The 21,277-nt window shown below is 34.9% G+C and overlaps 1 protein-coding gene across 5 annotated transcripts in view; it reads right to left on the bottom strand.

The window, feature by feature from the left end:
* Spink5 (serine peptidase inhibitor Kazal type 5) overlaps window positions 1-20,425 on the bottom strand; it is an 85,710-nt gene extending 65,285 nt beyond the window's left edge. For all 5 annotated transcript variants that reach the window (XM_021266176.2, XM_021266174.2, XM_087180628.1 and 2 more), the window contains exons 1-4: window positions 20,295-20,425; window positions 19,034-19,059; window positions 14,522-14,649; window positions 12,699-12,771 (exon numbers count right to left, since the gene is read on the bottom strand). In XM_021266176.2, coding sequence (XP_021121835.2) covers window positions 12,699-12,771; window positions 14,522-14,649; window positions 19,034-19,059; window positions 20,295-20,349 — 282 coding nt within the window. In that variant the 5' untranslated portion in view covers window positions 20,350-20,425. The remainder of the gene's footprint in view (window positions 1-12,698; window positions 12,772-14,521; window positions 14,650-19,033; window positions 19,060-20,294) is intronic.
* Between the last annotated feature and the right edge of the window lie 852 nt (window positions 20,426-21,277).

Below are 21,277 nucleotides of genomic sequence, written 5' to 3' on the forward strand. Positions count from 1 at the left end.
TTAGCTATTACAAACTGTGCTGCTATGAACATGGGTGCACATATATCACTGTGGTATGATTCTTTTAATTCTTTGGGGAAGATCCCCAGCAGTGGAATAGTGGGGTCAAATGGGATTTCCAGTCCTAGTTCCTTGAGGTATCTCCATACTGATTTCCACAGTGCTTGCACCAGTCTACACTCCCACCACCAGTGGAGCAGGGTTCCTCTTTCCCCACAGCCCCACCAGCATTTGTTATCAGTTGATTTCATGATAGCAGCCATTCTTTCTGGAGTGAAGTAGAATCTCAGCATTGTTTTCATTTGCATCTCTCCAATGACCAGTGATGTTGAACATTTTTTCATGTATTTATTTGCTATTTCTACTTCTTTGTCTGAGAAATGTCTGTTCATTTCAGATGCCCATTTTTGGATTGGGTCTTTAAATTTGGGAGGTCTGATCTTTTTAAGTTCTTTATAGGTTCGAGATAGTAGACCTTTGTCTGAGGAAGAGCAGGTGAAGATTTTTTCCCACATTGTGGGTTGTCTCTTCACACTGCTGGTGGTTTCTCTTTCTGTGCAGAAGCCTTTTAATAAGAAGAGATCCCATTTGTTGATTGTTTGTGCTAGCTCATGGGCAACTGAGGTTTTGCTCATAAAATCTTTTCCTACACCGATGTCTTCAAGGGTTCTACCTAACCTCTGTTCCAACTGGTTCAGAGTTTCTATTTTAATATTTAGATCTTTAATCCATTTTGATTTTAGTTTAGTGCATGGTGAGAGATACAGGTTTTGTTTTAATCTTTGGCAAGTTGAAGCCCAATTTTTCCAGCACCATTTATTAAAGAGGCTATCTTTCCTCCAGTGAGGGTGTTTGGCTCCTTTGTCGAAGATGAGATGGCTGAATGTGTCTGGCATTGTTTCTGCATCTTCTAATCTGTTCCACTGGTCCTCAAGTCTCTTTCTTTGCCAGTACCATGCTGTTTTTATCACAGTAGCTTTGTAGTAGAGTTGCAGGTTGGGGTTTGTGATACCCCCTGCCATGTCTCTGTTACCTAGAATTGCTTTTGCTATTCTGGGTCTCTTCTTGTTCCAAATGAATTTTTGGATTGTTTTCTCGAGGTCTATGAAGTATGCTGCTGGGATCTCAATTGGAATTGCATTGAATCTATATAGCAGTTTTGGAAGTATGGCCATTTTCACTATATTAATCCTTCCTACCCAGGAGCAGGGGATGTCTGTCCATTTTCTGATATCATCTTCAATCTCTCTTCTCAGAGTGCCATAGTTTTCAGAGAAGAGGTCTTTGATTTCTTTTGTTAGGATGATTCCTAGGTATTTCAGTTTTTTGGATGCTATTCTGAAAGGAACTATTTGCCCTATTTCTCTCTCAGTGAGTCTGTCATTTGTGTAGAGGAAAGCTATTGATTTTTGTGTGTTGACCTTGTAACCAGCTACTTGACTGAATTTGGTTATCAAGTCTAGAAGGCTTTTGGTGGAGTTCTTGGTGTCTTCTATATAGAGTATCATGTCATCTGCAAATAATGACAATTTGACTTCTTCATTTCCTATCTTTATTCCTTTTATTTCTTTCTCTTGTGTAATTGCCATGGCTAATATTTCCAGAACTATATTGAACAAGAGTGGTGATAGTGGACATCCTTGTCTTGTTCCTGATTTTAGTGTGAAGGATTTCAGTTTTTGACCATTTAGCATGATACTGGCTGTTGGGTTTTCATAGATGGCTTCTATCAGTTTGAGGTAGAGACCATCTATTCCAATTTTTGTAGGGTTTTTTACATAAATGCATGTTGGATTTTGTCAAATGCCTTATCTGCGTCTATGGAGATAGTCATACGGTTTTTGTCCTTGGCTCTATTGATATAGTGTATTACATTAATTGATTTTCATATATTGAACCATCCCTGCATCCCTGGGATGAATCCCACTTGATCAGAGTGTATGATCTTCTTGATGATCTTCTGCATTCTGTTTGCCAGTATCTTATTAAGGATATTTGCATCTATGTTCATTAGTGAGATTGGCCTATAGTTCTCTTTTTCAGTTGGGTCTTTCTCTGCTTTGGGGATCAAGGTGATGCTTGCTTCCAGGAATGAATTTGGGAGTATTGCTTCCCTTTCAATTTCATGGAAGAGTTTAAACAGTAGTCGCAGCAGTTCCTCTCTAAATGTCTTGTAGAATTCAGCAGTGAAGCCATCAGGCCCCGGGCTTTTCTTAGGTGATGAGTTTTTAATTATGTTTTTGATTTCATTGGTTGATATTGGGTTGTTCAGAATTTTTAGGTCTTCTTCGTTCAACTTTGGTACTTCATATGTATCTAGGAATCTGTCCATTTCTTCTGTGTTGTCCATCTTATTGGCATATAGGTTCTGGAAGTAGGTATTGATGATCCTCTGGATTTCTGCTGGGTCTGTTGTCATTTCACCCTTTTCATTCCTAATTGCATGGATTTGGGCCTTTTCTTTCCTTTTTCTGACAAAGTTGGCTAGGGGTTTGTCAATTTTGTTGATTCTTTCAAAGAACTAACTATTGGCTTCATTGATTTTTTTGTGTTGTTCTCTTAGTCTCCATTGCATTGATTTCTCCTCGGATCTTTATAATTTCCTCCCTTGTATGAGCTCGGGGGTTGTCCTGTTCTTCTTTTTCTAGAAGCTTGAGGTTCAGCATCAGGTTGTTTAATTGGGCTCATTCTGTTTTCCTAATATGCATTTTCACTGCTATGAATTTCCCTCGTAAGACTGCTTTCATTGTGTCCCATAGATTCCGACATGTTGTATTGTCATTGTCATTTAATTGAAGGAACTGTCTGATTTCTTCTTTAATTTCCTCGGTGACCCATTGATTATTCAGAAGTGTGTTGTTCAATTTCCACGTGTTTATGAAATTTTTTGTTTCTTTTGCTATGGATCTCCAATTTCATCACACTCCAGTCTGATAATATACAGGGGATAACTTCAATTCCTTTGTACTTACTTAAACATGTTCTATGTGTGAGTATGTGGTCTATTTTGGAGAAGGACCCACGTGCAGCTGAGAAGAATGTGTATTCTGATTTTGTGGGGTGAAAGACTCTGTAAACATCTGTTACATTCATTTGTTCAAGAGTTCGATTGAGTTCTAGTATTTCATTACTTATTTTTTGTCTAGTTGATCTATCTATTTGTGACAGTGGGGTGTTGAGGTCCCCCACTACAATTGCATTAGTTCATATATGACTTTTCATGTCCAGTAGTATTTGTTTTATATAGTTGGGCGCACTAGTGTATGATGCATAGATATTTATGATTGCCATCTCTTTTTCTTGGATTGTTCCCTTTATGAGGATGTAGTGTCCTTCTTTGTCTTTCTTAACCAGTGTTGGTTTGAAATCTACTTTATCTGCAAAGAGGATGGCAACTCTTGCTTTTTCTCGGGTTCCTGTTGCATGGAGTATTGTTTTCCACCCTTTAACTTTCACTGTATGAATTTCCTTTTGAATTAAGTGTGTTTCTTGTATGCAGCATATTGTTGGATTTTGCTTCTTAACCCATTCTGCCAGTCTATTTCTTTTGATTGGTGAATTGAGACCACTAACATTGATGGTTATAACTGACACATATTGACTTGTCATTGCCATGACTTTTTCTTTTTGTTGGGTTCTCCCCCTTTACATTTAATTTCTTGTCATGCCAGATGGGTTCATTCTGCTTTGCTTCCTGGGGTTGTGATCCTCAATGTCTGTTCCTAGGCTATTGTGTAAAATTGTTTGGAGTGCTGGTTTGGTATTCACAAAGTTCCTAAGGTGCTCTTTGTCATGAAAGTATCTTATTTCTCCATCCATTTTGAAAGATAGTTTTGCAGAGTACTTCAATCTGGGTTGGAGGCTGTTTTCTTTTAGGGCTTGGAATATGTCACTCCAAGCTCTTCTTGCCTTGATGGTTTGTGTTGAGAAGTCTGCTGTGATTCTGATGGGCTTTCCTTTGTATGTGATTTGTTTCTTTTCTCTGACTGCTTGGAGAACTTTGTTCTTCTGTTGTGTTTCTGGGATCTTAACAACTATATGGCTATGTGTACATTTTTTTTGATCAAGGCTATTTGGAGTCCTATATGCCTCACTTTTCTGTATGTCAAGCTCTTTTCCCCTCCTTGGGAAGTTTTCTGCCATTATTTCTGTGAAGAGATTTTTTATGTTATCTGCACTCTCTCCTGTTTCTTCATTGACTCCAATCAGTCTTATGTTATTCTTGTTTGCATCATCTAGCAGCTACTGGATTGATTTCTCATGTTCCCTTATAATTTTGAAGCAATTTTTCTTTTCCTGGTTATTAATTGCAATCTTATGTTCTCTATCTGAAATTCTGTCCTCACATTGGCTCATTCTGCTGTGTAGACTTTCGGTGGAGTTTTTCATGTCCTGGAAATCTATTTGCATCTGTTTTATGGATTCCATTTGTTTCTTATGTTGGGATTCCATCATGTTCCTGAGCTCCTCTCTAGATTTATTAATCATGTCTTGCACTAAGGGCATAATTTCTCCTGTTATCTGAGAAATTATTTCTGATTTCATTTTTTCCAGATCCCCTTTTGTTGCCAGTTCAGTGGGTCCAGGTGGTTGAGTATCAGAGTGTTCCATCTCATTTCCCTTTGGGGTTGCTCTAGGTGATCTGGAAGTTTGGTTTTGAGACTTATTTATGTGTTTTCTCATTTCGACTGGGGCGGGGGGCTGTTAGCGCCTGCTCAGATTACCTCCTTTGAGCTGGGTGAGGTGGGACAGGGGCTGGGAGCAGCGGCAGGGATGGTGACCCAAAAGCCCTTTCCTGTGGGCTGGGAGCAGCCAGAGGGATGGTGGCCCGGAAGCCCCTTCCCCTGGGCCAGGAACAGCGGGACAGAAGGTGGCCCAAAAGCCCTTTCCTCTGTGCTGGGAGCAGTGGGAGGGATGGTGACCGGGAAGCCCCTTCCTCTGGACCAGGAGCAGTGGGACGACGGCTCAAAAGTCCCTACCTCTGGGCCGGGAACAGTGGGACTCAGTACCTTGGTCTGGTGGTCTGGTGTCCTCTGCGCCTTGGTAATGTGGAATCAGGTGGCTGCCTGTCTGCAGTGGGGTGATTCGTTGTCTTCTGCGTGACTCAGGACCTCGGTAGGGCATGCACAGACCTGCCTGTCTGCAGTGGGGTGATTTGGCATCTTCCACGTGATTCAGGACCTCGGTAGGGTGTGCACAGACCTGCCTCTTTTGTCCTTATTTTCAGAGAACCAACTTTTGTTTTATTAATTTCTTCTATTATTTTGTTTTGTATTTTATGGTTTCGCTTTGATTTTTATATGCCCATTGCATTTCGTTTACTTTTGTTTTTCTTAGTTTTCTAAAGCGGATGATGTTTAAATTTTTTACTCCTTCCTTCTTTCCTGAATTAGACAGTTAAAGCTATAGATATTGTTTTAGCTAAATTCTATATATTAAATTGTCTATTTCTTAAAGTTCAAACTATTTTCTCATGTTTCAAATCCTTCTTTCTTGGATTCATCAGATAGTTGGAAGTACGTTGCTTAACTTCCATATACTTGGCTATTATTACAATTAGTTGGTTTTGATTTTAATTCTGTTATGGTAAAAACATACCTGTATGATTTTAATCTTTTTAAATTTTATAGAGTCATGTTTATATCTTAGTAAACAGTCTATCTTGAATTTTTCTGTAACTTTCAAAGAATGTATATTCTATAATCATTGGGAAGTACTTTATTTCAACTGAAATAAAGATTTAACATTAATTGTTCAAGTATTCTGTATCTTTGGTCATATTTAGCTTTTTTGTCAATTTTTGAGAGCAGGGTATTCAAATTTCTATTTTTGTTGAATTTTTTATTTCTTATATTTATAGCATTTTTTGTTTCATAAATTATCCTCTTCTGTTACTAGGTATGTAAACATTTATAATTGTTATATTTCTGGGCATACTGACATTTCAAATTATTGAATTTCTTTATTTGTCAATAATAATTTCTGTTTTAACATTTATTTTTCTGATATTAGTATAATCAATCATTCCCTCTTATGGTTGCATATGGTCTATATCACTTTTTCATCATTTCAAATTCTTGTGTCTTTGAATCTGAGGAGCATCTACTGAAGATTGGTTTTAACTGCTTTTATATCGTTTAATAATCTCTGTCTTTTGATTGGTATGCTTAAACACTTACATTTAATATAATATAATATGATATGGTTGTGTTTATGTATTCTATTTTTCTATTTGTTTTTAAAATGTTCTTGTACTTTTTGCCTCCCTGTTCTTCCACCACTGGCTTCTTTCAGGTCCTGGTATGCCTTTTTAATTCTTCTGTTGATTTTATACATTTACCACATATGTCTATTTTCTTAGTGGTTACTCTATAATTACAATATGCATCTTACTTTATCACAATTTTGTTAGATTAATATTTAAATTTGATAAATTATAGAAATGTCCTATTAAATTGCAATTTCCTGCAATGTATTATTGTCCTGTGTGTGTGTGTATACATATCCAATAAAAGAGCATTATGATTATTACTTTGAATAATAAAACCTCTTTACAGAAAGTCAGCAGAAAATGTTTTAAATATATAATATAGAGTGCTTTATATTAATCCACATTTTCACCCTGTCTACTACTTTTTCTTTCTATAGGTCCAAGCTACCATCTTATTCAGCTAAAATTGATTAGCTTTATTGTTATCTGCAAGGCAGTTTAGTCAGCAACAGTCAGATTCCTCGATAGGATAATGTTTTATTTTGCTCTGATTTTTGTGACATAGTTTTAGAGGATATAATGTCTTCATTAACCTGTTTTTTCCTCCTAGCTCTTTGAGTATGTCATTCCAATGCTTTTTATTGATTAAAGAAGTTGATTATTTTATTTCTTATTGTACTGCAAAGCTGTTGCTTCACAGAAAAAAAACCAGTACCAGTAAATGCAGTATAATGTAAAATTAAGATAGTACCGTTCTTCATCTGGCACTGTACAAATAATACTTTCCTCCACTCCCTGTTATTTAAAGAGAAGATCCTTTAAGTATTTTGACCCAGATCCAGGAAGGAATATAAGCAAGTAACAACATTATATAAGGCTAATGATGACAGTGTTATCCCTGAATAACATAATTTTTCTAACTTGTTTTTATCATGGATATTTCATGAACTCTGAATATTAGAACCTATACCCTGGTCTAAAAATCATAAGTTATATAAAAAAGATTTATATTGTGTTTATCTGAAATTGTTAGAAAATTAAGGGGTATTTTCTTCCAGTAGCAGAGTTGAGAGTAGTTTCTTTTCCATTAGTTTTTCTAAAAATTGCTTTCTCAAATCCTCTGTCCAACACTAATTTAAGATAACTATGCTGGAATAAGTTATTTTCTACTAGTTTATTTAGGGATTCCATTTTCATTCCTCAATAGATTTTATGTATTTCTCATACACTTGTTCACTCATGAGTTCATAGAGTTCTGAAGAGTCTCTCAGTGTCATTTTTATCAGCCAATCATCTTCATAAGATTTGTTGTCAAGCCCTGGATTTTCAGTGAGTGCTTCATTAATTTCAGTTACTTCTGTCAGAGGAAAATAGAGTTCGCTGGCAGCTCTTACAAGTTCCAAAGCACCAAACTCATCTTGCTTTTTCAATTTTGTCCCAACTTCAGGAAGACTATGGTAAACAACATCTCTCAAAACTTCCAGAACAAAATTGCTGATTCCCACTGTTCCAGTAACACTTTCTATTATTATCTGTTCATGTCTCTATGAATTTACACCTGGGAGATGAGCAGACCAGGTACCCAGCATCCAACATGTGGAGGACTCAGCTCTCCTTGCTGAGGCTGCACACAGGCTGCAGGCCTTAGCTCACATGTTCTGGCCTTGCTGCACCACATTCTCAGGGTCACAGCGCTGAGCCTCTCCACTCCCTCTGGGCCTCAGCATGTCAAAGCTGAGAAGTCAGCTTTGGTCACCTGTATATACAATCTATTATATTTTCTCTTGCCACTTCCCAAATTTTCTTCTTATTTTTTGGTTTTTACATTTTGATCATCGGGGTTCTTTGTGATTATTGTATTTGGGGATTGTTGAGCTTCTTCAAAGCTCAAATCAATTTTTGCATCAAATTTGGGACATTTTAGGCCACTGTTTATTGAAAGGAAATTTCTATCTCTCTTCTTTCTCTTCCTTCTAGTATTCCATATTCTATTATGTATCTGTTGGCATGCCTGTTGTCCCAAAGATTTTGTGAATATATTAATTTTTCTTAAAAATTTTTCTCTGTACTTCCATTGTTAGTTTTATTAATTTTTCCTTGAGTTTGCCAATTTTTATGCAACCACAGATATGCATTTGTGACTCTCTATTGAAATTTTCTTTTCACTTATTATATTTTTCAAATCCAGTATTGCCACTTGATTCTTTATACATTTTATTTTTATTGAGTCTCTAATGTTTTATTATTGTTATTGTTCTCATACTTGCCTTCAATTTTTCCAACATGATTTTAATAAGTATTTTGAATAACTTTTATCATTTTCTCTCAAATCTAACACCTAGATACTCAGAGATAGTTTCTATTTTTCACTGAAGATATGTCACCTATTCTTGTTATTATGCATAGTTCATATTTTTTTGTTGAATCTAAACATATCTGATAATCCATTATGGAGATTTGTGTTATAATTTCTCCCCTGAGGGTTGTATTTTTTCTTTGCTTCTTTGGCTGGATTAAGTCTTTGAAATCTTGCTTTCCCATAATTTGCAGCTGCCGATGTATCTGTTTAATAATAAAATATTTATGGTTGTGTTTTTGTTGTTATTTTGTCATAGAGCTGAATTCTATATTTCCTCCCTAAATCTTTGTACCTTACTGCTTTCCCAGTGAATGGGCACTTTGTTTAAATAGATACCTTAATCTATCCATCTACTAATCTTCCAAAATGAGTCTGGCTTTAATGATTGCAAAAATACACAATTTTTAAAAAGAAAACAGTGTATGTGGAAATTTAAAAGTTCAATTTTCATGAAAAAAAAAGACTAAATATGTCCACCTAATTAGGCTGCCATGCTCTCATGCTCTGCAAATGGACTTTTGTGTATAGAAGAAGACGTAAGGTTCAGGCCATTTTTCTATCAAGCATTTTCCTTCCACTGTGTTATCTTGTGCTTTCTAAGTACACTTTTACAATCTTAAGGTTGACCAGTAGTTTGTGAATTCTTGGGCCTTCTTCAGTCTCTGACACCTATGTGGGAAGGCTGAATCAAGAATATATTTTCTCGGGCCACGGATTTAGCTCAGTGGTTTAGCCGCTTGCTGCGCAAGGGCAAAGACCCGAGTTTGATCCCAGGTACCAAAAAAAAAGAATATATTTTCTCCAATCATGACTGCAACTTTTGGTCGTTCTTATCACTCATGGTGAAGATCTTCACTTCCATCAAATGTACCTCTTGGTATTCTTGGTACTCTTGGTACCTCTTTGGCCCTCTTGGTACAGTGGTTTGTCTACTACTTGGAGAAAGGTTTCCCCTTTCAATAGTTTCTATGCACTTACTCCTGCTGATAGTCTGCCCCTCATAAAATCTCCATATCCTGTAGCTGAAGCAGGGAGTTACATGAGAGTATCCCTACACAAGAACACCTTAGACTTACCGAGAATTCAGTAGTGTTTTTAAATTTTATTTTATATATATTTTTTGGTTTTAGCATAAATGCTTCTCAGATTGGCATAGGCTGTTAGTAAACATTTAGAGTATGAAAATGGTTGTTTTGGTCAAATTTATCTAGCATTAAACCTGATACTGGGGGAGATGATTTGCTGACTTTTTCATTCAGCCATAGCCAAAAGTACCACCTTTTAAAGGAATTTCATTTCCAAACCAAAAAAGAACAATTAAAAATAAAAAGATATAGACAAACTTTTCTCATGATTATAATTGTTAAATTTCGAAATAAAATACTGCCATAAAAAATCCAATAATGTATTAAAAGCATATTAGGAATAAGTATTATATACACTAAGAAAACAATAAAAGCTTAATTATCAGGAAATTATATTAATAGACAAAAAGAAATAAAGTATTTTATTAGTTTCAGAGAAGGCATTGAATAATGCAGCAGAGAAAAATTTGCTTTCTGAAACTTGCTAAAGTTTGTAGATGACACTCCCTCTAATAAACATCATACTTAATGCAAAAACGTTAGAGATATTCTCTATAACTAAGGAGAGAGATGGAAGTTTGATGTTCATTGTCACTAGTTTTTAGCTTTTTAATGCAAGATATTTGACACTGATATAAAGAAAGAAAAATAAAGGATTATTAAGATTGAACAAAAATATAAAACTCCTATTTTATACAGATAAAGTTCACACTGCCAAAAAATAAACAATAGAATCAAAGATCCACCAAACATATAAAATTGTCTAAGACCAATCCACAGAATCAATATAATTTGTCTGTAACAACACTAGCCAGAGAGAAACACCATCAAAAGCAAAGTACTAATCAAAATAGCAATAAAATTGTACATTTTCTAAGCATTAACTAAAATTATTTTTATAACTGTAGAGAATATTTGATACATTTCAAAAAGTATATAAAATTATAATTAAAGGTAAGTTACGCTTTTGAGTTAGGCAAGTTATTATTATAAAAAGTTAATTTTATTTAACTTTTTAAAATTAATGAATGAATTAATTTCAATTAATTTAAAATTAAGTTATGAAGACATTGTATCTCTAATCATGTTGGACTCCCAAGTTCAAGTTGAATTTTTATAAACTCAGTAACTTTTTATTTCTAACATATACATGAAAACTATATATATATATATATACATATATATATATATATAAATTTTTAGTAACATGAACTAAGGAAAAGGACTTAGTCATTAAAGCCAAAAAACAATCTGAAAAGGAGGGCCCATAAACACACATATAAACTCAAATAAACTTAATATCCTACAACGTTGGTAACCTAAATCATGAGAAATATTAAATGAATAAATTCATCAATTAAAAAGCAAAAATTTCCCTGTAGAACAAAGACATTAGCTGAAGCTATGACTGGACTAGGGTAGAGATAGAAATGATAAAAAGGAGTCCAATTTGGGATATGCTCTGAAGACAATATCAAGACTTGATAAAGTGAATAATAGAGTTAGGAAATGGAAGACTAACATACTAATGAAGAAATAATGAGAGAAAGAGAAAGAGGATGTCAGAGAAGGAATATTCCTGAACACGTAGAGCACCAGAGTGAGTAGCTGGGTTGTTTTTGATGGGAGGAATCTAAGCAGAGAAAGTAGGTAGATTGTTCTTCCTTTATAGTGAAGAGAAAGGTGCCACCAGTAAAAATGTAATGCAATTGTATGAATCCATTCAATTTTGACAGAAATTGTAGTATTTTTTTTTTTATCTAAGAGATGGGAGGAAGAGGATACTAGATCTTGCATGGTGACCCTGTCTCTGAATGTGACAAAGAAACTCACATTTAAAAGTTGCAAATAACTCTTCCTGGCTCCCATAGATTACCCCCTCTTTGTTACAGATAAATTATTTGCAGATATTGACCAACTGAATTGTGTTTGTGTTACTATTTTTAAAGTGAGGCTCATTGAACCCCAAAACAAGAACTTAGTCAACTATGTTTAGCGTGGAGGCTGACGTTCTTGGACATACCTAAGTAATACCACCAAAGCAGATGTTAGCTTGGTGAGATCAAGCATGTTATAAGTAATGAGGGTGTGTCTGCCCTGACTGATCACTTTAATTATGTGTCAGGGCCAGCGGTGGAGAAAGAGAAAGATGAAATTAGAGAAGATGCCACATAGGAGACCTGGAGGTGATGTCAGTAGCTGATGACTGTGCCCATTTTTTTCAAGTACTTTTGCAATATTTTAGGCCAGGAATTTTGACCAATACAAGCTGAAATTTTAAATTTTAGTTGTATATTTTTGTATAAATAAAACATTTGTATAAAAAGTAGATTTATCAAGTAAAATTCTGTGGTGTTCTAAGTAAATGCAGTTTCTTTCCTTCCTATTCATTTTTTTTAAACACTGAAGACTTTTCTCAAGCAAAATATGAGCCTGAGTCTCAATCTGCAGAACAGGTATAAATAAACAACTAAAATTGAAGTACAAGAACCTTACAGACTTTAGAAAATATATAGAATCAAGAGAAGAAAGGAGATAGAATAGATAGAATGAGTTGAATGACTGACTACTAGCATATGTTAAGCACTGGATGACTTTTTAAATTTAGTTTCTCAATGAACATATAACACATTTCATAATGAAGAGGGAGACGGGGTGGGGTGGGGGGAGAGACAGAATGCAGAGATACATATTGTCTGAGTTACATGGACAACAGCAAATCTGAGATTTGATCTAGTTTAATTGTCCCAGGAAGGCACTTACTGGAGCTAGACAGGGCGGGAGGTATGAGAAATGTCCGTGGCTTACTCCACCTCTGAGAATCTGTCAGAGCCCAAAATGTTTTCAGAAAGTTGGGTCATGGGTTGGGCTAATGGACAAGATGTACCAGATATTTAGCCCACCCCTGAACTAAGCCATGTTCCCTCCCTTTTAAGTAGATGGCTTCACAATGGGTACAACCTAGCAATTAGGAAATAAACAGCTCTACATGGAGTCAAACAGCTTCCCAAAAGCAAACAAGACATGTTCATTTCAGTCTTACCTCTGCTTGGGCAGTGTCTCTACTGGCTCTTGCTAAATGCATGGCCCTTTCCTGGGATTTTGCTGCATTTTCCCTGCAAGAAAATGAGGAATCACACCACTTAGTCATTGCTTGCCTAACTTTTCAGAATAAGACCTTACATGGTAAAGTCCTTATTGGTCTTCATTGGTCTCCTCAGCTTAATCTACCAATTCAAAAGTAGAGAGATGTCCTGAAAGGGAAAGATAGCACAAATACCACTCAATGCTGAAAACAAAAGCCCTCAAATATTGACTAGTGCAGGCATAGTCTTAGCTTTTAACTACATAACTTATTACCTCCCTTAAATATTTCCAACAGCTTAATGATAACCAACTCTAAAAACTGTCTGTGCCACTCCTTGAATACAATCTTCAAATGAGTGTATTTACAAATGAGTGAATCAAATATCTTTGTAACTGCCTATATGGGTACTGATTCCAGCCCCTACTGCCCCACCGAGCAAATCAACCCATTCTTACAGTAATTTGGAGATAATTTTTACATGCTGCACTCTTTCCCTTAAAACAATTAATTTATTCCAAATTATTTCACATAGACACTAAAAATAATTATTGAATAAGTACCTCCAAAGTGATAAACCATCTTGTGATTCTCAAGGTATTTTATTGTTTTACATTATTTTTCAGTAAATTTATTATATTCATAAGTTTGGTCTCATATTAAGGCTTTCTATTCAGTGAAAAGGAAACTTTATAGTCAATAATATACCTGCTGTTTTATTCTCAGTTTTCAAGAGAATGAGAAAGGATTAGTCAACATGCCCCCAACCTCCCAAACCCTGCCTGTCTTCCTTCACATTCCCACATTCTCATCACTAGAAAGCAGTGCATATTATCAGGACTTCATACCACAATATTATTAGACATGTCGAATTAAATCCCTTGAAGAATATCAACCTGGCATTTTAAAAAGCCAATTATAACATATCTAAATTTGATAGGTTCAGTATTGGATCTGTAAGGGCTGAAATTTCAATGGTGGTCAGAATTAAAAATGAATTCCCAGTTCACAAATGAGAGAGGGTGAGGATTGAACTCAGTGGTAAGAGTGTTCACTTAGCATACAAAAGGCTCTGGCATCAATGTGTAGTATCACAGAAAAATAACAACAATATCAATAAAACTCTCACAGAGAATCTTTAAAAGGCCAAAAACAAATGACGCTCTGGTCTGAGGATTTACAGTTGATAACTCAAGTCTCCTATCTTTGGAGAAGGAAATCAAATAAAAAGCATTGGGTAGATGTTAAAGCATTGGGTAGTATCCTAGTAAACTTCTAGGATGCTAATTCTTTCTAAGCTGCAGGAAGATGGAAACTGTAAACAACCTTTAGTCCATCTCATCCTCCCATACCCCCAGAAGTCTGAAGACACTAGTAGTTCACAGAATTAGTATGCATTCTGCTTAAATCCTTCTACTGATTGACCACCACAAGGAGATTCTGGCATCCTTCTCAAGGGGATTTTTTTTAGCCCCTCAGCTACAACAGAATTAGGTCTTAACTCAGCCTGAGAAATCTGACATTCTTTCTTAAATTATTTTTTCCCAGACTGTTCAAAATGGAACTACATCCTCAAAAGACTATAGACTGCTACATAAGGTATTAATTGTGGCTACTTTGGAATCTCATTTGAAAGATTACTAAGACCTCACTTTGCTAATTTTTTCTGGTGGAAGATGTCAGAATGGCTGGCTATTCAGGTTTAGAAAAACACATTTGAAAGAAAAAAAATAGTGCAATCACTAGTTCAGAGAGTAGCAGGTAAAAGGAATCTTACTCACAGTATCTGTTTGCATGTGTCACATTTGTTGATGAATGTGATTCTGTCAGGGCTTTGGAAAAGTTTTCTGTCTTGAGGACAGATCAATTTCCCATTTTTCATCAATGCCTGAAATTCACTGCATGTTTCCTGAAAAAAAAAGAAAAAATAGACTGTATTTACTAAAAGCCCACTTAAAAAAGACTTAAGAATTTCCTTGTACAGTATTATTTAATGACCAATATTGTCTTGTACAGAAGCAATTCATACAGTTGATACAAATAACAAAAACAAAAATAATGACTCTGGGTCATCTGTTGGAGATTACCAATTCACTTAATTAGCATTTATGTGGTACAATTAGTAAAATGGAAAGAATAGAAAACATAGAGTCAAAATATCTGATTTTATATTCCCAGATTCTGATTTATGACCCCAGTAGCCTTAGGAATTTAATTTTTCAAAAGCTCCACTTTATAAATTAAAATAGGGGATATAAATATATGCACATCATGGGAGAAATACGTGTTGTGAGTGATGAAGTAGATATTCAATAAGTAAATTTTCCTGTTTCATTATTCTTATTATGTCAGTGGTGGTGATAATTATTATTATAGGAATAGTCTAAGATGACACATGAAATATCTAGCACACTGTAGACCAATAGGCATTTCTGTGAGTGGAATATGAAAGGGTTGTGGATCGAGACAATGTGTGAGCATTGGAAACTTTAAGATACTTCTGCCCACATTTCCCAAAGTATATGTTGCAAAATACTAGCTCTAGAAATGTTAACAGTTCTTACATGAAAAAGAATGCCTTAGTTATATATGTTTGGAAAACAAGTTTCTGCATTGATTCGTTTTCTGGAAAAAATATCCAGATTGTTTATGCATCATTTGACTTATGAGCACAGGCAGACCTACTTTAATGCTAATGAAGCCGAAGTTTGAGAGCCCTTCACTGCCACTTCTTTTCCCAGAACCTCGGGAGATCCTAGCCATTTTCTATTTTAAAATTTTTATTCTTTTCTTAAAAGTACTTCCACTCCCACTTCAACAACTAATACTATCGAAGTTAACAACACTGTTGACCACTAAAATGAAAGCTGGTGAGTCTATAGAAGTAATGTGCTATTGTCTCAAAACTCTCTCTCTCTCTCTCTCTCTCTCTCTCTCTCTCTCTCTCTTCTCTCATTTTACTTTTGGCATAATCTCTGGTACTACCATTTTATATACAATGCAACATTCTGTGCTATACTTGGTTTGGACTTTCTTTTTGTAAATGCCAACAATTACACTGTACCCAGTTTAGGGGGCACAGTAGAAACCATTTTGAATATTAAAATTAATAAGGCAATAAAGGAAAAATAGCCTTTCAAAGTGAGGGTTCTTTACTCATTGAATGTGTTTTATTGAAGGTCTGCTATATATATTACTCTTTTCTAACTTATATTCAATGACGCATTTTTGATAGCTAGCAAAGTGCTGATTTAAAATGTTATATAGTCTCTATTAGTTTATAAAGTTCATTAGGCCTTTAGATCCAGCCTTTGGAATCTAAGGTTTTATTCTGTTCTGTTTTTGATGAAAAAAAATCCTACTTTAAGATATTTTCATTAGAAAATAAATAAAGCTTTTCCTCCAATTCCTGCAAACATTTCCTCTCCCCAAAGATGACTATAGGATTCTATTGTGCCTCCTATAGCTTTATAATAATTTACTCATTTTAATGAAATATATGTATTTTGCAAGATGCCACAGATACAAGAGTAAATTAGACAGATTTATCCTTGAATGAAGAGGTTTTATGCTTCAAACAGAGAATGATGCACCTAATCAAGCCTCATAAACATAATAGAAAATTAGTAGCATTTACAGAATGATAAATAAAAGAAGAGTAAATAATATTAGAAAACAGCCTGGGAAATTTTTCTGAGAATGACCTTTTAAAATATCTCCCAGATTATTATCACATTCAATGATCCTATCTTAGTAGCACAGTAGTAATTTCTGGCAACAGATTAGCAACTGAGCATCTTGCAATCTGTGTCCTGTCTCTGATGCTGTAGTATTTTATGCTAACTTTACAAGTTACTGCCTGGTTTACCAGGTATAAGAGAGTCCATAAAGTCTTGAAAATCTTATGTTGGAATGAGAGAAGAGTCTGCATCTTCATATTATAAATATATCTCTTGTGAGGTTGATCTTAGAGAAAATATGTAAAACAACGACCCATGATAATATTGGAATGAAGCTCTACATAATTTTTAAGGTTTAATTATTAAAAAATAAAATCAACCAGGATAATTTCTGAATTGGACTTCTAGTGCATCACAATTAAATGTGAGCCTAATGCCTAAACAGATATACTTTTTTTTTTAATTGGGCACTGAGAGTTAAGTTAAAGTTTTGCTCACAGTGTTTAGTTTAGATGAGGCTGAATACTATTATTTAAGTTAGGAAATTTTGCAGAGTATTCTTTGACACAAAGAAAAACTGTGCAAATTGAAAGTGCAAGTTACGTTTTCCTCTGGGGAAAACAGACTGCACTCCCAATTACTGCAACTGGGTGGGTTCAAGCAGGAGGAGATCCAGACCAACCAGCCATTCTGACATCTGGAAGAGTCTCTGCAGCAATTGTATACTTGGAGAATAACTCCCAGCCCTCGGCATGTTTTTATTCTGTTATTGTTGCTGTTCTTATTTTCTGCACATCACAGAAACATTGGATCCTTCTTGAATCCAGTGCTCTTTGTTTCCCTGGCTGTGGCCTAATTGTTATCTTCCATTCTCCTTCAGGGACCTCATCATCAAATCTCCCCGGACCTGGCACCCTCCAAATCAGTGTAAGAGCACTACAAGTTTGCTTTGACTGCATAATAGCCCTTCTGTGATGACAAATGTAAGCACATGCTTAAGATTTTTGCAAGTTGTTATACTACTTTTTCTTACTGGGGTGGCTCATATTTATTACATTTAACATGCTTTTGTGATGCTAGGAAAAAACCCAAGCTACTGAATTTAGCACCATCAATAGTTTTATTTTGTGGCTCAGTATCTGAAGAGCATGATTAGAAAGGCTTCCAGAAAAATACTTCCTTCTCTGTGACCTTGCCTTTTATGTCTATTTGAGGTAGCTGAACCCATATTGCTAAAAATTTTCAGTGATATTGAGCTTAATGATGTGAAAAAGTAGGTAATGAAAATGTTTCAGGCAGTACCCAAAATACTGAAAAATAAAGTGATTCCTTTATGCTCAGTGAGATTTGAACATCTTCCTTTTTTTCTAGTGTAAGACCTCCAAATAAACACACTCTCTGGTTTTTTTAAATCCAGCCTTTTCTCTACTCTACCATACTTGTGGACTTCTCTTTAATTAGCCAACTCAGATGAAGTAGTAGAGGCTATGGTAAAATTCTCTAGCACGTTTCTGTAAGGTGTTTGCTTTTTAAAAAATGACAATAAAATACAGCAAGGAAGTATTTTAATCATAGTTCAAAGAATTTTGGTGCTGAGAAGAGTTAACTTAACTTTATATTATTTAACTGTCCATGGTCTTTGAGCAATACAGTGAAATCTATATACACAACACTATTTTCAATGTTAAATTAATAGCATGCATAACAGCATGAGGGAGGGAGAAATTGGCCCTTTTAACTTTTTTTAAAACAGTAAATTTTAATTTACATAGAAATTAATTTATTTCTCAAAAATAAGACCTCTGCATCAGGTCCTCTGCCATTTCGGGTGCTTCTTCCTGGTCTGCTGTAAGTTGTAAAGATCTTTTCATTCCCTCCACTTGACCTTCAGGCCCTTCTATAACACTATCTCCAGCCAGGATTGCCCTGACTATCCCAGTGAGGACAGATACCACCTTCATGCCTCAGAATTCCTCCTGAATCCTCCTTTATTTTTCTCCTAACACTAATCTGTATTTAAAGGACTATATATTTTACTAATTTACATATTAACTTGTCTCTTTTCCTCTACTAAAATGTAAGTTTTAGAAGGATAAGGTTTTCATCTAGTTTGTTTGCTATAGAATATCTGCAGGATTTCATATAGGGTCAGATACATAACAGGATCTCAATAAATATTTAATGGATGAAATATATACACTGATTATATATACTAGATATAGATAACCCTTTTGGCATAATAATTGGCAGAAAACATTTGAGCTTCCTGTATGGTGTATTGTGGTTTTATTCAGCTGCTAAATAGAACAATAGTGGTTTTTTGGTTGATTTATTTGGCGTTTATAGAATTTTAAAGCACTTAAGTATGATAGAGCACCTCTTTCAGACAGCCAGCAGCATTAACATGTTGAGAGAGAGAGAGAGGAAACAGAGGAAACAGAGGGACAAAGAAATTCATGGCTTGTTCATAAAAGTCTGTTTCTGTGTTTTTAACAAAAGCTATTAGTATCTATAAGCGTAATATGTCTGCACTATTAACACGAAGGTGTTGGCCAAAAACCATTTTGTTTTAGGGATCTTGGAATGGATTCAATGAGAAAAAGCAGGACTGACCTGATTTGCATCCTCACTGGCAGCATCTGAGACAAAAATGCAGAAACCAAAGTTAAGGGACTGTAAAATATTCAGTAAATAAATCCAAAAAATCACTCAATGCAGTGTTTGCATTGATTTAATGGCAATATATGGTAAAACTACAAACAGTTTTGGGGACTTTTAGATTTACCATGGCAAATGAAATGAAGGCAGTCTACCAGATTAGTATATATACTCATACAGCTCCAACCTCTCAGAACTGTACAATTTAGCAAATAGTACTCCTGCAATTTCTGACATCTCCAAAATATCTAATTTCCAAAAGAACCTTCTAAAGTATGGCAGTATCCTTTTATAAATTATAATATAACATACTATATCAAATATAACATACCAATTTTAATATAATTTAAAAGTATAACATATCATGATATTAACCTCACATATACACATAAAATTCCACTTTCTGAGTTCTGACAACTTTATCTTCTTATTGTAGAAACAAATATTAGAGATAGAGCAAAAGTTAGGATTTCTTAAAATCACAGCCTATACCATTCTCTCATTCCCTGCTCTCTTGTATTTACACACTCATCTTAGGAAGTCAGCATCATTTTTATATAATGATCTTACTGACTTTATCTCTAAGGTTTTTCTTTTTAAAAATGTAATAATTTGGAAAAAGGTAAAAATGTAGGCAATCTGTTTTTCCTTCATGTCAAATAGTAAATTCAAAACCACCCTTCTAGCTCCAACAAAATCCCTCACCATTTAGAAGCAATATTTTAAATCCATTAAGAATTTGAAAATATAAAAATAACTTAGAAAGCACTACTGCTTTAAAACAAAACTAGATGGCTTTAGGTTTTTAAATATTTTATTTATACATCTAATATTAAGTTCATTTATCTTTTACTCGTTTTTAATTTCTAATATAGTTTGATATATATATGTAGTATGAGTTAATACACTTGGTAAGAGGAACATGCAAAAGTAGGTATTACCTTTATAGAACATAAATAGAATTAATTGAAGGATTTCTCATGGATAAAAATTTACAACTAGTTGCTAAAAATTCTCCAACTACTTGCCATTTCCAGATAACAATATGGTTATAAATCCACATATATAGATATTCAAAATTCTATGTGTGGAAAAGATTTTATATAGAGAAATATATATATATTTATTTTTCTTGGCAAGTGTAGGGGAGGAATGTCCCTTCCTCAGGGCTTTGAGATATGTGGTAAGAGCCTTAGATTGCATGCAAATTGCTCACCTTGTATAAGGCAAAGAGCCAGGGTCAGAAGCACTGGCACAGTGACTGTCTTCATGGTGAAGATGTTGTAAGTTGGCTATACAGGTCTGCTCTGTGCATTGCTCAGCTGTGTCTAAGACTGAACTCAGGAAACACGGCTCACTTTTATACACATGGTGACACACACATACAGAAAACCAGTTGTTCAGGCTTGTGGTACACTTTATGTACCACACCAGTTTATCTTCTATCCTTTGAGATCATGTCAAGGTGGCAGATTTGAGCAGATAATTTCTATTTTTAAAGTATAATGTGTTTTCATGATGCCCCTGGCCTCTGCTGAAAGCAAAATCTGACTCTAAGGACCCTACTCAAAGTCAAATATTTCATAATCCTATATGACAACTGAGATCAGCAGCAGCAGCAGACCTTACTACTTTGTAGATAAACTTGTTTCTATTTGGAATCCCTTCATAAGTGGGAGAGAAGGAGAAAAGAAAACAGATAGGCTGTCCTACCAGCCAGATAAAGATTTAAAGGTTTCCATATCTAGAAAGAGTAGCTTGTACTGCGAGAATCAAGGGTGCCTGTCAATCCCATCTGTACATATTTTGAACTATCTGGATTAATTGTCACGACTCCAGATGTACGTTAGAGAAGAATGACCTCCAAAAACAACATAGCAAAACTCTAACATTGAATACCTGTGATAAAAGACTTAGAGAAAGATTCATGGCTTTCCCAAGAGCACATAATTAAGATAGGAGAGGCAGAGCCTGCACTCACAAAAGTAGACAACAGGTTCCCCATCCACCTCACTCCACACTACTTCACCCTTATAGCAAAGGCAGAAACTCTATGAAAATAAAGATTATATATACCACTTTTGAAAATTCTCAATCTGAATGGTATTTTATATCCTGAAAAAAATCTTCTGTCCCAACCAAACGTCATATTCATAAACATTGGAGAATCAAGGTTGAATTTTCCATAGCCTATAACTA

Source organism: Heterocephalus glaber, unplaced genomic scaffold (assembly GCF_053883595.1).
Source record: "Heterocephalus glaber isolate CG9 unplaced genomic scaffold, H.glaber_assembly_v1.0 deba00001463, whole genome shotgun sequence".
In the NCBI taxonomy this organism is placed as follows: domain Eukaryota; kingdom Metazoa; phylum Chordata; class Mammalia; order Rodentia; family Bathyergidae; genus Heterocephalus; species Heterocephalus glaber.